Source organism: Cyprinodon tularosa, unplaced genomic scaffold (assembly GCF_016077235.1).
Source record: "Cyprinodon tularosa strain WSP-4 unplaced genomic scaffold, ASM1607723v1 ctg242, whole genome shotgun sequence".
NCBI lineage: Eukaryota > Metazoa > Chordata > Actinopteri > Cyprinodontiformes > Cyprinodontidae > Cyprinodon > Cyprinodon tularosa.
In genome coordinates, this window is record NW_024038901.1 from 149,976 (window position 1) to 162,128 (window position 12,153).

A 12,153-nucleotide genomic window follows, 5' to 3' on the forward strand; every position below is an offset into this window, starting at 1 on the left:
GCTCCTGTGCACCATTTAAGTAGTGGCTAGAAGTCAACAAGAGAATAATTATACAAAGACCACATAGCTTTTGAAAGCAACTTAAGTTTACTTTGCTTTTACAGATCCCACTACAAAATACAGTTTTCAAAACCCCCAAAACACATGTAAAAATCTAACTTCTATTTAATTTCAAGTTCCGCTCCTATTCTCCATTAATAACACACCTTATAATATGCCACAAATGATCATAGCTTTTTTTTTTTAAAGGGAAGGTAACTAACATGATGCCTGCCAAAATCTATCCAACTAGGTAAGAGCTAAAATCAATGTTCAATTGGCTATGCATTTAGAAGATTTATTTAAAATAAAAGAGATGTGGATTAAGGGAATCAACACTTTGGAATCAGCTACTTCCCTTTTATCCTCACTGACATAAATTGTCATCTTCTTTCACTCACCCTCTTGTTTGCTCACACAGCTAGATGCGCACACACAGACAGATGCGCGCACACAGTGAGCAACTGTGATACAGCCGAGGTTAAGCCACACCTGTGGGTCGCTCTCCAGTGTAGCCGGACAATGATTGGCTCTGTTGAAAGAAGCTGGACATACCATCACACATCACTCCTTCTCTGTCTCATGCTCATTCCCCTCGAATGTCTCTATCTCTGTATGTCTTCTGAAGGAAAATGCCTATCAAACAGATAGCCTGTCGCTGAGGGGAAAGAGAGAGCTGCAATGAGAGACGCAGAGTGAGAGATATGAAATGCTTGGAGATAGCTGTCCTTTCAGAGCCTCTCCTGATTAAAGCGCTCTAATCATTTGGCCTGAGAGCAGAGAGAACAGCTCAGAGGAGTGAGGAATGTCTTTGCTCTTCTATACTAGTTTTGACTGCAGTGCTTAGCGGGGCCAACTGTGTTATTTGTGTGTGTCTGTCACTGGCCTGCATTGCTTGTCAGATTGCCAGGAACATGCCACAATGACACAGGTCCTCATGCACAATGCTTGCACATGTCCGTTTGTCTAAATAGTACATAATATTACATTCGAGCCAGAAAAAAGAAAAAAAGAAAATGACAAGCGACAAGGAAAACAACAATTAAGATCAACATGCAGGAAACATGGACGATCAATGTAAGAAGCAAAGGTAAAAAACAAATTCTTAAGGAAAAATGACACAATGAGGTTTATGCCATACTGTAACCTGAAAATAGATTACAATAAATAGTTTTATTGTCTTACAAAGGTGAAATTAAGGCGTAACAGTGAAAAAAGACAGAAGATGCATACAATAAGGTACTGTGTAATAAGGCATATTCATGTAAAAATGAACATTTTGAGTTAAATTAGAAGAAAGTGAACAGGCTAACCCTCTGTTAATTCACCAGGTACCATTAATTCAGCAGTTGTTGTCTGAGCCAGATGAACTTCAGATTGTAGCTACGGCTGTAGTCTTGCTGTATAACACTATTTGCAAAAAGACGTTTTATAATGGCTATGTAAGAGCAGTTGAGCTCTTATAAGCACCTGTACACAAATTCTGGTTGTACGGTAAAAATTGAGACTTGCACTGCTACTAAAAACCTTACTGATATGATCTCTAAACTATGAGGACTTGGTGATTTGTTAAGAGAAATGCTCCCACACAGGCTGGAGCAGAAATAACATCTAAATGTTGTATAGAGTTTTTAATCAGTATTTTTTTTTTTTTTAAGATTTCCAAGCATTTTCTCTCAGACAACATTTCTCCATGTTTCCTCCTTGTTGCATAAATTAACATAATACATATTCTCTGTATGAACTTATAATTGTGCAACTGTTTACTACTTGTGTCCTAGTTTGACAGTGGAAAAAATGCCCAACTTCATCATTCCAAATATAAGTTTGTTTTTTGGCAAAATTTGTTTTCATATTTTTCGATTATTTGAAATCACTTTTTTCTTTCACTCCATTCATACATTTCTTGCTTCACTTAAATGAAAGTAATTCTAAAAACTTTTTAGCGCATTTAATCTTTGCCCTCTGTATATTATTATTTTCAGTTTATATGTCCAAACAGTAGATCTAAGTTAATGTGTTTAGTATGCACTCATTCAGTCATGTACTGTAGTTATGGGAACATGTCTCCATGTTCAAAATCATTTAATCACAGTTGCAGACTGTAAAATCCAAACCCCTATCCTCACTGGAAGAGGGCTTCATTGTAGCAGATCTTATTTTGTCCACTTCACTGCCTCTCTGAAAAGCTAAATGTGTAATCAGTACCAGTGAGATGAGAAGAGATAAAGATTAAATGCCGATGTGGGTTTGGCAGTGGGTACAGGCAAGAACTGAAAGTAAATTGTTTGTGAGTGTGTGTTTGAGAGAATGAGCGCTCCTGTTTGGCCATCTGAATGAGAACCACTTTTCTTATTTTACCAGCAAAGTGAGGTCCGATTATTGTAAAGTGAATATATTTTCCTGGTATTTTGCCATTGGTTAGGTTTAGGGCTAAGGTGGGAAGTTAGTTTAGTTTAGGTACAAACTGGTATTGGTTGGGTTATGGATTTTTTTATGGTTAGGGCATAGAAAGGGTTGAAAATCCCTGAAAATCAATGGGAGTCAATACATGGTACTCACTACAAATCGCAAGATGAGAATGTGGATGTGTGTGAGTGGGTGTGTGGGTGGGCATGTGTGTGTGTGGGTGATGTGTGTGCTCTTTAGGTGGCATGGATCTGCCCTGATGGGGTAATGTTTGCAAGATATTTTTGTGGTCACTTATACTGGGAGGGTGTATGTTTCACCGTCAAACTTTAGATTTGGTGGTTTAATCTCAAAACTTTTGTCAGCTCATTTAATTTGTTGTCATGGGTTGCATTTGACATGTTATTTTTTCTTTCCTTTTGGCACATATATTTTTTCCACAAAATGTTAGAATTTGACACACTTCCTCATCTGTCTTTTGTTTAATATGAACTTCTTATTACATTTTGGTTTCGTAAAACCTTTGGTCTTAGTTAGGCCCAACAAGCTTTAGCATGCATCTTATCTTTCTTGTTTTTGCTTGCTTGATGTGCAAGATGTTTTGTTTATACAGCTTTAGCCATGGTGGCACATGTAATAAAGAGTTTACATTTTTTAAAACAAGACCATCTGAATTTGAAGTAGAGTTCCGCAATGCTGAAATAAAGTCAGATGATAGTCAGGCCTCATCAACCTACTACAAAGGCTACCCGTTAGTTGTATTTCACCTGTTCCAGTACAGCTGCAATGTAGGACAATTTATAAAAAAAATACTTAGTCCTAAAGTCTTTGCCACTTAAACAGTTCCAGTGGTTAAACTTTTTAAAGATTTTGTTTCTCCCAAGTTTGATACTATCAGAAATAATCATCATTTTTCATGATTTTTGTCCTACAGCTTTGGTAGAACCAACTCTTTGGGTAGAGAACAACATAACATTTCCTTGTAGACAACAAAAACCAAATATAAAAATTCCTGCATTTAAAATTCACGTTGATGTTTCACTCGTTGAAATAAAAGTTTCATTGAATTTATTATTGCATTTTTAGTCACCACACTACAACCACACTAGAGGGCACATATTCTCTCACTGATATGCAGATTGGTAGGCTATAAAGTGTGGTAGGCTCACGCTTTACCAGTAGTTATCTGAGAACTAGAAAAAAAAAACTGCAGGAGTAGAACACAGGTTAACATTGGGGTTACCACGTCAATCTGACGGAGGATTATAATCAGCGTTTAAGTGACTAAGTAGGTCTTAGAGTTAAGTCCATGCCCAGAGAATGAGGCTGATTGTAGCCGGTCGGTGGCCAACAAGATGCAGTGGGCGCACCCAGAGAGTCAGAATATCAGAACTGAGCAGAGATGAAGCAAGGCAGGATAATCCAGAGGGCGAAGCCAAAGCTGGTGTCGAGAGCATGCTCAGGAGTCAGGACCAGGAGATCAGAGATAAACAGGCAGAATCCAGCTGGGGTCCGAGGACAGGTCAGGCAAACAGATCATAACAGCGATAGGCAGGCTCAGAGTTCCAAAGGCAGAACAGGTCAGAACCAGGCAATCAGAAAAACTCAGGTTAATTGATTGATTAATTGATAGACTTTTGATCTCACAGTCGAGAAATGTTATGCTAGAGTTACGCTAGAGAACTCTCATCAAAGGCTCAAATAATCTGCCACTTATGACTGTTAGAAGGCAGGTTAAATGGAGGCTGAAGCAGGTGGATCAGATAAACAGTAATGAGAACTGCGCAGAGATAAGCAGGTGAATGAAATGAGTAATCAGACCAGTCATCAGCCCCAAGATCATGACATCCCCTGGTCATTGCTTGTTTTACCTCAAACAGGGATCAAAGCTATAAACAGTGGAAATATCATAATCTTTAGAGCTAATCCAAATCTTTTGAGCAACAAATTGATATCTAATGGTTAAATGCATGGGTACAAAGTAGTTTGTTTTTTTTCCAGCACAAAATGCAATATCTTTGGGCAAAATAGAAACATGTTGGTACAAAATCAGAGAGGCAAACTGCCAAGGTACCAATTTACAAACATACCTCATTTTAGGTTTGGAGCTAACAATGAGCTTAAGAACTCTTACTGTAACAAGGATAATTCAATAATGCAAATGTTTTTTCCATGTGATTTCTAAAATATCTCATCTAGATTTCTACCTAGCAAAGACCCTAGTTTGTGAGACTAAATGGTCAATTGTGTAATCATGTAGTCAGCAGAATGGCAGTACGACAGGAAGCTGTACTCTCATCATTCATTTTACTCCGTATTTTACTCCGTACACCTCCAACTTCCAGAACAAGATGGAGTCCTTTCATCTGCAGAAATACTCAGATGACTCTGTAGTTGTGAGGTGTATCAGAGATGCACAAGAAACTTACTAAAGGGAGCTGGTTAACCACCTTGAGATGTGTTGTGGGAAAGAAGATATCTCATCCTCTATTTGAATGAAACAAAGGAGATCACAGTTGATTTCATAATAAAAAGGAACAAGTCAAACTCTATTACAATCATTAAAGAAGAAAGCAGTTGAGGTAAAGGTGAATGCGAAAGTGGTGGAGGGGTAAAAATACCTTAGTCTTGACCTGGACAACTAATAGGTTGGAGATACAATGGGAAGCTTTCTACAATAAAGTAAAGGGCAGACTACTTCTTGAAGAAGCTTGGGTCCTTTACTGTTTGTTGCAAAAGGCTGCATATTTTTAGTCTGTTGTGGCGAATGCGATCTCTTCTGCCCATTATCAGTAACAGTATCAGAACAAATCACTTAATGAAGCTTAACAAGGTAATTAAGAAGGCCTGCTCTATTTTGGAAACTTACCTGGAACCTCTGGAGATGATTATTGTAGTATAGTAGTATATTCACAATTGTTTGCTAAATACTTATTTTTTTTTCTCATTCTATACAATCTGATTTTCTTGCAGTTGTGATCTATATCTCATTACCAGAGCTGATGTTTGCAACATAGATAGAGAAAGGCTTCATTACAGCAGACTATAGTAGGTCTGAGATCATCTGTCAATCTCCCTTTACTTTAGGTGGACTTAACCCTGACCCAGGTGGAGCAATCAAACCTTTCGCACACTTACTTTACAAGGGTCAATATCTAGTCCACCTGCTTCTTTTCAGGTTTCCTTAATCGACCAAAAAAAATGAACATTGAATTTTGTGGAGTTTCTAAAAGTGTGCATTTTTCCTGAATGATTGTTAGAACTGTGTTGCTGTGACATCCTGTAATGAACAGCTGAAGAGGCCTCTTGGTTTTAACTTCTGTCAAATAAGTAAAGAAGCAGGTAATGTCTGTCTGTCTGTCTGAAGTTGATTTCCAAAGATGGAAAACAAACTTCTGTTCATTCTTGTGTTTAAAACAAGCATTTGTCATAACTGTCTTCATCTTCAGCATATCTGGGGGATTAGGGAGGGATAAACTTCACTCATATGTGGGTGGAGTGTAAAAAGAAGGGCCTCATACAGTGCAGTGAAGTTCATTTACGGTGCCTAAAATCTTTAATAAAACCAAAGGAATTGAGATTTCCACAGTTAAATTTCTTTGTGACCTTTATCTGCAGCCTAAAATGTAATCATTTAGCATGCATTTCTTAATCTGAATCTATATTTAAAACCATAATTCCATTTTACTTATTTTATTTATTGTTTTTGAAAGTTTAAACATTTTAATGTTGTTGTAGACATCATCAAATAAATTATTTGAAGTATCTACAACAGTAGATACTACAGTACCATACAAAATACCCCGTCTGACATAGCCAATGCATGATATAGATCTTAAAGGTACAGTCTGTGAACTTGTTCCAGATGATTACTGCATTGATACACTTACTATCAATGATTTTAGTCTGTTTGAGTCTTCATTTTGTTTTATATCTGACTGCTTTTGTCCTCTTCCTCAGAGGCTTTATCGTCACAAAGAACTGTTCATGCAAGACAGTTTCCTCAAACCTTTGATGCTATCAAATACAGTACATCCTCCTTCACTTATCAGCTCTGAATCTGTATACCAAATGACAGAGAGCAAAGAAGAGGAATCATATTACTGCCGGGCTTTAAGATTCTCCCTGTCAAACATTTGGCAATTTTTACTATATTTAATTTATTTTTTGATAATTATGCATACCAGTGTAAAAGACATGCATATAACGGGTCCAGAAAGCACTTAAAACCGCTGAAGCCTTACAGTATTTTTAAGATTGTTTACTGCCCAATTTAATATTGCCTAACATTATTTCACAAATTGTCACATTTTAACCTAACCATTGTGATTTATTTGAGTTTCAATCTATTTTCCTCATTCTGGGTTTGACACACTTATTAAGATATGTTGCAAGCAATTGTTATGGAAAGTTTCTATATTAGTGAACAGGAAAGTAATTTAATTAGTGTAATTTAATCATAGTACAAATATAGCTGGTTTGCAAAAAGAGACACGTTTGTTTAAGAAAGGTAGCAAACAAACAGCTTTATAAATAATGAGAAAGATACAGATCAGGGATAAAGTTATAATGAAGTTGGAGTGATTTAAAGATTCCCATAAGCTATGGGTATGGAGAAGAAAGCAAGCCTGGATTTTTGCAAACTGAATTGTGTCGCAGAAAACTAGCATGGTGGTGATACCATCATTCCATGGGGATATTTATCTACTGTAGGGACAGGGGAGCTTGTCAAGGCTGATGGTACAATGGAAGGAGGTAGTACAGGGTGAACCAGGAAGAGAGACAGTCAGAGCCTGCAAAAGCATGAAGCAGAGGCAAGGGGTTGACTTTTAACAAAACAATGTCCTTAAAAATACAAACAGAGCTGCAGTGTGCTTTTAGAAAAGAAATAATCTTAATATGTTTAAAAGTGAATATGTTAAAGTCAAGATCTAAATCCAGTGGAGAATTTCTGGATAAAGTTAAAAATTGATAACAAAACCCTTGCAGCTCTTGTTACAGGTGAAAATTAACATATCCTTTGAAGTGGGTTGAATCTTTTGCCTTTTTTTCCGTATTTTTTTTAACACACTTCTGAAAATATAGAGTATATTCTTTAAATTCATTTTATGTATTTTATACTCCTTTCAGCACCAATTTAAAATAATATCCCAGTAGGATGGATTGAACTTCATTGTTTTTGCCTCATGTTTGAAATAAGAAAGCTTTGGCAGGGTACCGTGTAATGTAATAAAACATATTTGTGTCGACCACAAAGTAAATCAGTAGCTCAAGTAGTGCATTGCATATATTTCTGCTGATTAGTTAGTTTAATTGTTATGTATTTGTGTAATCAATACTGACTTTTACTCATCACTGCTTTTGTACATCTAAGCTCTTCTTTTCAGTCTTAATGTCTACTCTCTGGAGACTACACTGCAGTATCTCCACGCAATACTGTTTAAGGTGGAACACTTCAAAGTTTTTTTCTCCAAACATGGGCAAAAGAGGCTTGAGCATTTACAGGAAGTTGATCCCATCATTTAAACCAGTCATCCTATTTTTGGCCCTTTTTTTCCACTGGTCTTCTTTTCCACCTGAGTTCACCACAGCAATCCAGCTCTTCAACTCTCATCATGCCCATCATGCCTCCAAACTTCTAAGGATGTCCAGTGTGTTTGGTATGCATACCCAGTCTCCGGGGGAATATGGCGAAAACGTTTATCCTAATTCAGCAGGCATTTTATGGCCCCTGGGCCAGATCCGGTCTCAGCTTGTACTGTTGTGGTCAACGGAAAATATAAAATGAACAATACATGAAGCGTTGATTCCACATAAAAAATCAATATATGTCACTATAACATCAGCTGAATGTTGTTCATTCTGTTTGATGATATTTTACCTACATCAAGATAATTTCATGCTGGAAAAAAGATGCTGATGAAGATTTTTAATCAACATGTCAAAATGTGTTCATGTTATTACAGACTGCGAATGTTAGGAACCTAACAACAGTTAGGTCTATAGAGTCAGTAAATTCCCATAAATTGCACAAACTATTAGTAAACTACAAGAGACGGTACCAGTTATACTGTAAACTGGTTTCCTGATATTGTGCACACCAAACCAGTGGTGGATGAAGTACTGAACAGTAGTACTTAATAGTAAATAATACCAAATAGTACAATCCCACACAAACAAAGACATGTGTGATACAGCATATGATATATTATTTTACTGCACTTGCACTGGCTCTATACATTTTCAAAAAAATCTCATGCTAATACTTTGTAATGAAATTCTCGGATATTAACAGTCATGTAATCAGAATTATTGGCTCTCCTGCTCTTAATATCTTGTAAAACCTTTGCTGAGTCTCTCATACATAGAGCAATATTTCTCTTTCCATAATTTCTCTGGGGCCTTAATGTTTTGTTGGCTTTAGGTCTTGGCTGGTGTGGTCATGGAAAAAGTTTGAGTTTATGACTGATAAACAAGTTCTATGTAGATTGTGCCATTTGTTTTGAGCCACTTGCTAGCAATAATCCATTTTCTGGTATATGGGTAGATTTGACTGAATTTTTTATATGTTCCAGTGTTTCAAAGATTTCGTAAATCTGGGACTTCTGAAGAGAAACAGGCCCACAGCATCAGGCGTGCTCCAATACATTACAGCATGTTTGAGGTGCTGTTCTGTATGTTGATCTTGTAATTTTCCCCAAAGAAATTGATCAAATAGATGAATGAAAGGCAATATTTGTGTTGTGTTTATGGGTTATGTGTGGTCTCTTTATGATAGGTAATTTAAGAACAGATCTTTGTACTTGATCTCTTTTTAGCCAAATACTGTATGTTTAAACAGAATTACATCTTTTATCAATGGTCTCCTGTGTGATGACATTTCTTTTCTGAATAATTCTAGAGTTTACATATCAGACAGTGCATATTTACAACCTCTGGATTGTTGATGGTTTAAGTTGCATTATTAATTGGACAGACTGCTTAAAGAACAACTTCCCTCCCTTAAAATAAGGACACTGCAGGATGTCTTAACAAAGCGTAAACTTTAATTTAGTTTTCTTATTTTGTCTAGTTACAACTTCGCTGAAAATGGCTCCTTAGTGTTTTGGACTCTTCTGAGCTTACCCTTACTTTAACTTACTCTTTCTTAGATACATAAGATATTTTTGACTAATAGCAGCCATTAGGATGAGTTTAAATTTACTCTATCACATGATGTGCTATGATATGTGAACAACTTTTTGATGTGAGATGAAGTGTGAAAGAAACTTGCAGTGAAAAAAATCACATGTCATTCCACTTTTAGAGCAGAGCTATTTGAGGAATAAAAATAGAAAACCATCCACCAGATTGAATACTTTTACAACTTTACACCTCCAACCATAAAAAAAATAGTCTGATGATTCTTAAATGGAGTCAGCCTCCAATCATTGCCTCTGGTAAATAAACACTTAAGGGCTTAAAACAAACAAGCTGAAAGGACCAAGTTGCACTCTGATGAAAAAGTATTTACCTAAAGATTGATTTGAGCTTTGTCTGAGTTTGTTTCTTATTACTTTTTCAAACAAATACATACACCTACTCATGCAGACAAGCAAACGCATGGTGCCTGACGGCAGTTGTTGGGTAATGAGCGGTTTTTAGAGGTGGAGTGTGTGTTGCTAAATATTGTAGCACTACCTGCTAATTAACACCCACTGACTGTCTGTGTGCCTTTATGACGATAACATGATTGCACTGTTTCCATAGAAATGTTGTCAACACACACAATAAACCTAAAAGGATTGAACCATTGGTTGTTTAAGGAGCATACAAATAAATATGTTTGTTGATTATTTTTTACCCTAAAATCCATGTGTCGCAATGGCAGTTTTTAATCCATGGTATTACTTCCCAACTTGTTTAATTATACTTTTTTATTTCATTTTCTTTACAGTGTGTTTTTTTTGTTTTAATTGTACACTGCCTTGCAAAAGTATTCGCAACAGTCCCAACCTCCATGCATGATTTTTTTCCCCAGCATGATTGTATGGATCCAAGGCTAGCACAAGATTCCCTATAGAAGGTGTTTTCATTCTGTCATCCCCTGAAATGTCAGCTTTTCTTAGTATTTATCAGAGGTACAGCGATCTGCATGTGTGTGTCTGCGTATGCACATGTCTCCCTAAGCATGAGACCGCCAGGGGAGAGGACTGGTGAGAGTGTTTGCTCAGCTTCTTAAAACAAACTATCAAGGCAGATGAAGGATATCAGGAGGTGCGATTTACAAGGCCAAGGCTGAATGAAAAACGTTGAGGTGGAGCACCTTTTCTTCAATTCTCACGTTCTCTTGCCATGCATGTTCCACAAAAGTTGTAGATCAGATGAAAGCGTCAACATAGGGCACAATAGAATAAAGTGGGATGCTGTGAGAAACGTATCCTTACAAACTCAGAGCTTGCACTGCTGTTCACTGTAGTGTTGATGGCTGATATATTGAAAATAGAGAATGGAAACAAAGCTTTAAATATAATTCTTAAAAAATAAAGAACCTGTGGCCAAAAATGATACCCCAGATCCTGGCAGCATTTTCAGATTGTTAATCCAAGCCTCTTTTCCCCATTAAGAGTTAGAATAAACTATTTATCTATATTATATACAATCATCTGTCATAGCTTTCTAGGAGGTCTGGAGTAGTATTTATACAATGATGAATCTATATATGTGTTAACATTTCAAATATTTACACCAACCTTATTTATTTTTCCCTCACAAGTTTTTTTTTTCCCATATCTGTAATAAAGTATGTATACTTTTGAATGAGAAGGTTTAAGCTATGGAAGTTTAAAAGGGGCTCTGGGGTGACTTAGGGGCCACATGTGGTTTAAGTAGTGGGACTGCCGGATCAACTACAGAAAACTTTCTATCGTCTGAAAATCTAGAACACCTGCATTCTGGTTTACCAAAATCAACCTCAGCAGCATTAAGAGAGATTGTGAATGGACTTTCTGTTGAGAGTTGTCCAATGATGTGACATGCAACTTTGTAAGGACCGAATAGTTCTTCCAGATGCAATCAAACAGAAAAATATGGTCTGATTTCAAAGCTTTGGGATCCTGCATGCTGTTGTCTACCACTTCCTCATTCAAGAGATGCAGTGCAGCCAAAACTGAGATGTGGTGGACAGAGCTGGCAGGCTTAGGAGCCAAAAAGAAAATCTATTTATTGTTGGTTTGAGGTTGCTACTGTTTTTTTTTTCTTTTTATTTGTAAATCAAAAAATAAAATATGACAATTTGTATATTACTGTACTTTCTAACATGGTTCAAACTTCTACAGGGCAGTGGGAAGTCCCTTGGTCATGGATCCCAACAGCATTTGCAGGAAGGCAAAGCGCCTAGCTGGAAAGCAGGCTGAGTTGTGCCAAACTCAACCAGAAATCGTCAGCGAGGTGGCCAAAGGAGCAAGGCTGGGTGTCAGAGAGTGTCAGTACCAGTTCAGGTACCGGCGGTGGAACTGCACAAGTCACAACAAATACTTTGGCAAAGTACTTCAGCAAGGTGAGTGTGGAAGAAATGTCTAATTTGGTTATATTAGGAACTTGATTTTGAGTTTATTTTTCTAAAAACTGTATTATATCCATCTAAGTCTTGTATGAACAGGGTTAAGCTCCTAATGAGCTTCATTTTGGATGTAAAGGAAGATACTACTGTTGTTTAAGAACATT

General features: G+C 36.8%; 1 protein-coding gene across 1 annotated transcript in view; it reads left to right on the plus strand.

The window, feature by feature from the left end:
- Window positions 1-12,153, plus strand: part of wnt6b (wingless-type MMTV integration site family, member 6b) — a 39,375-nt gene that overhangs the window by 5,735 nt on the left and 21,487 nt on the right. The window contains exon 2 of the mRNA XM_038287628.1: window positions 11,766-11,986. Within this exon, the coding sequence (XP_038143556.1) occupies window positions 11,766-11,986 (221 nt within the window). The remainder of the gene's footprint in view (window positions 1-11,765; window positions 11,987-12,153) is intronic.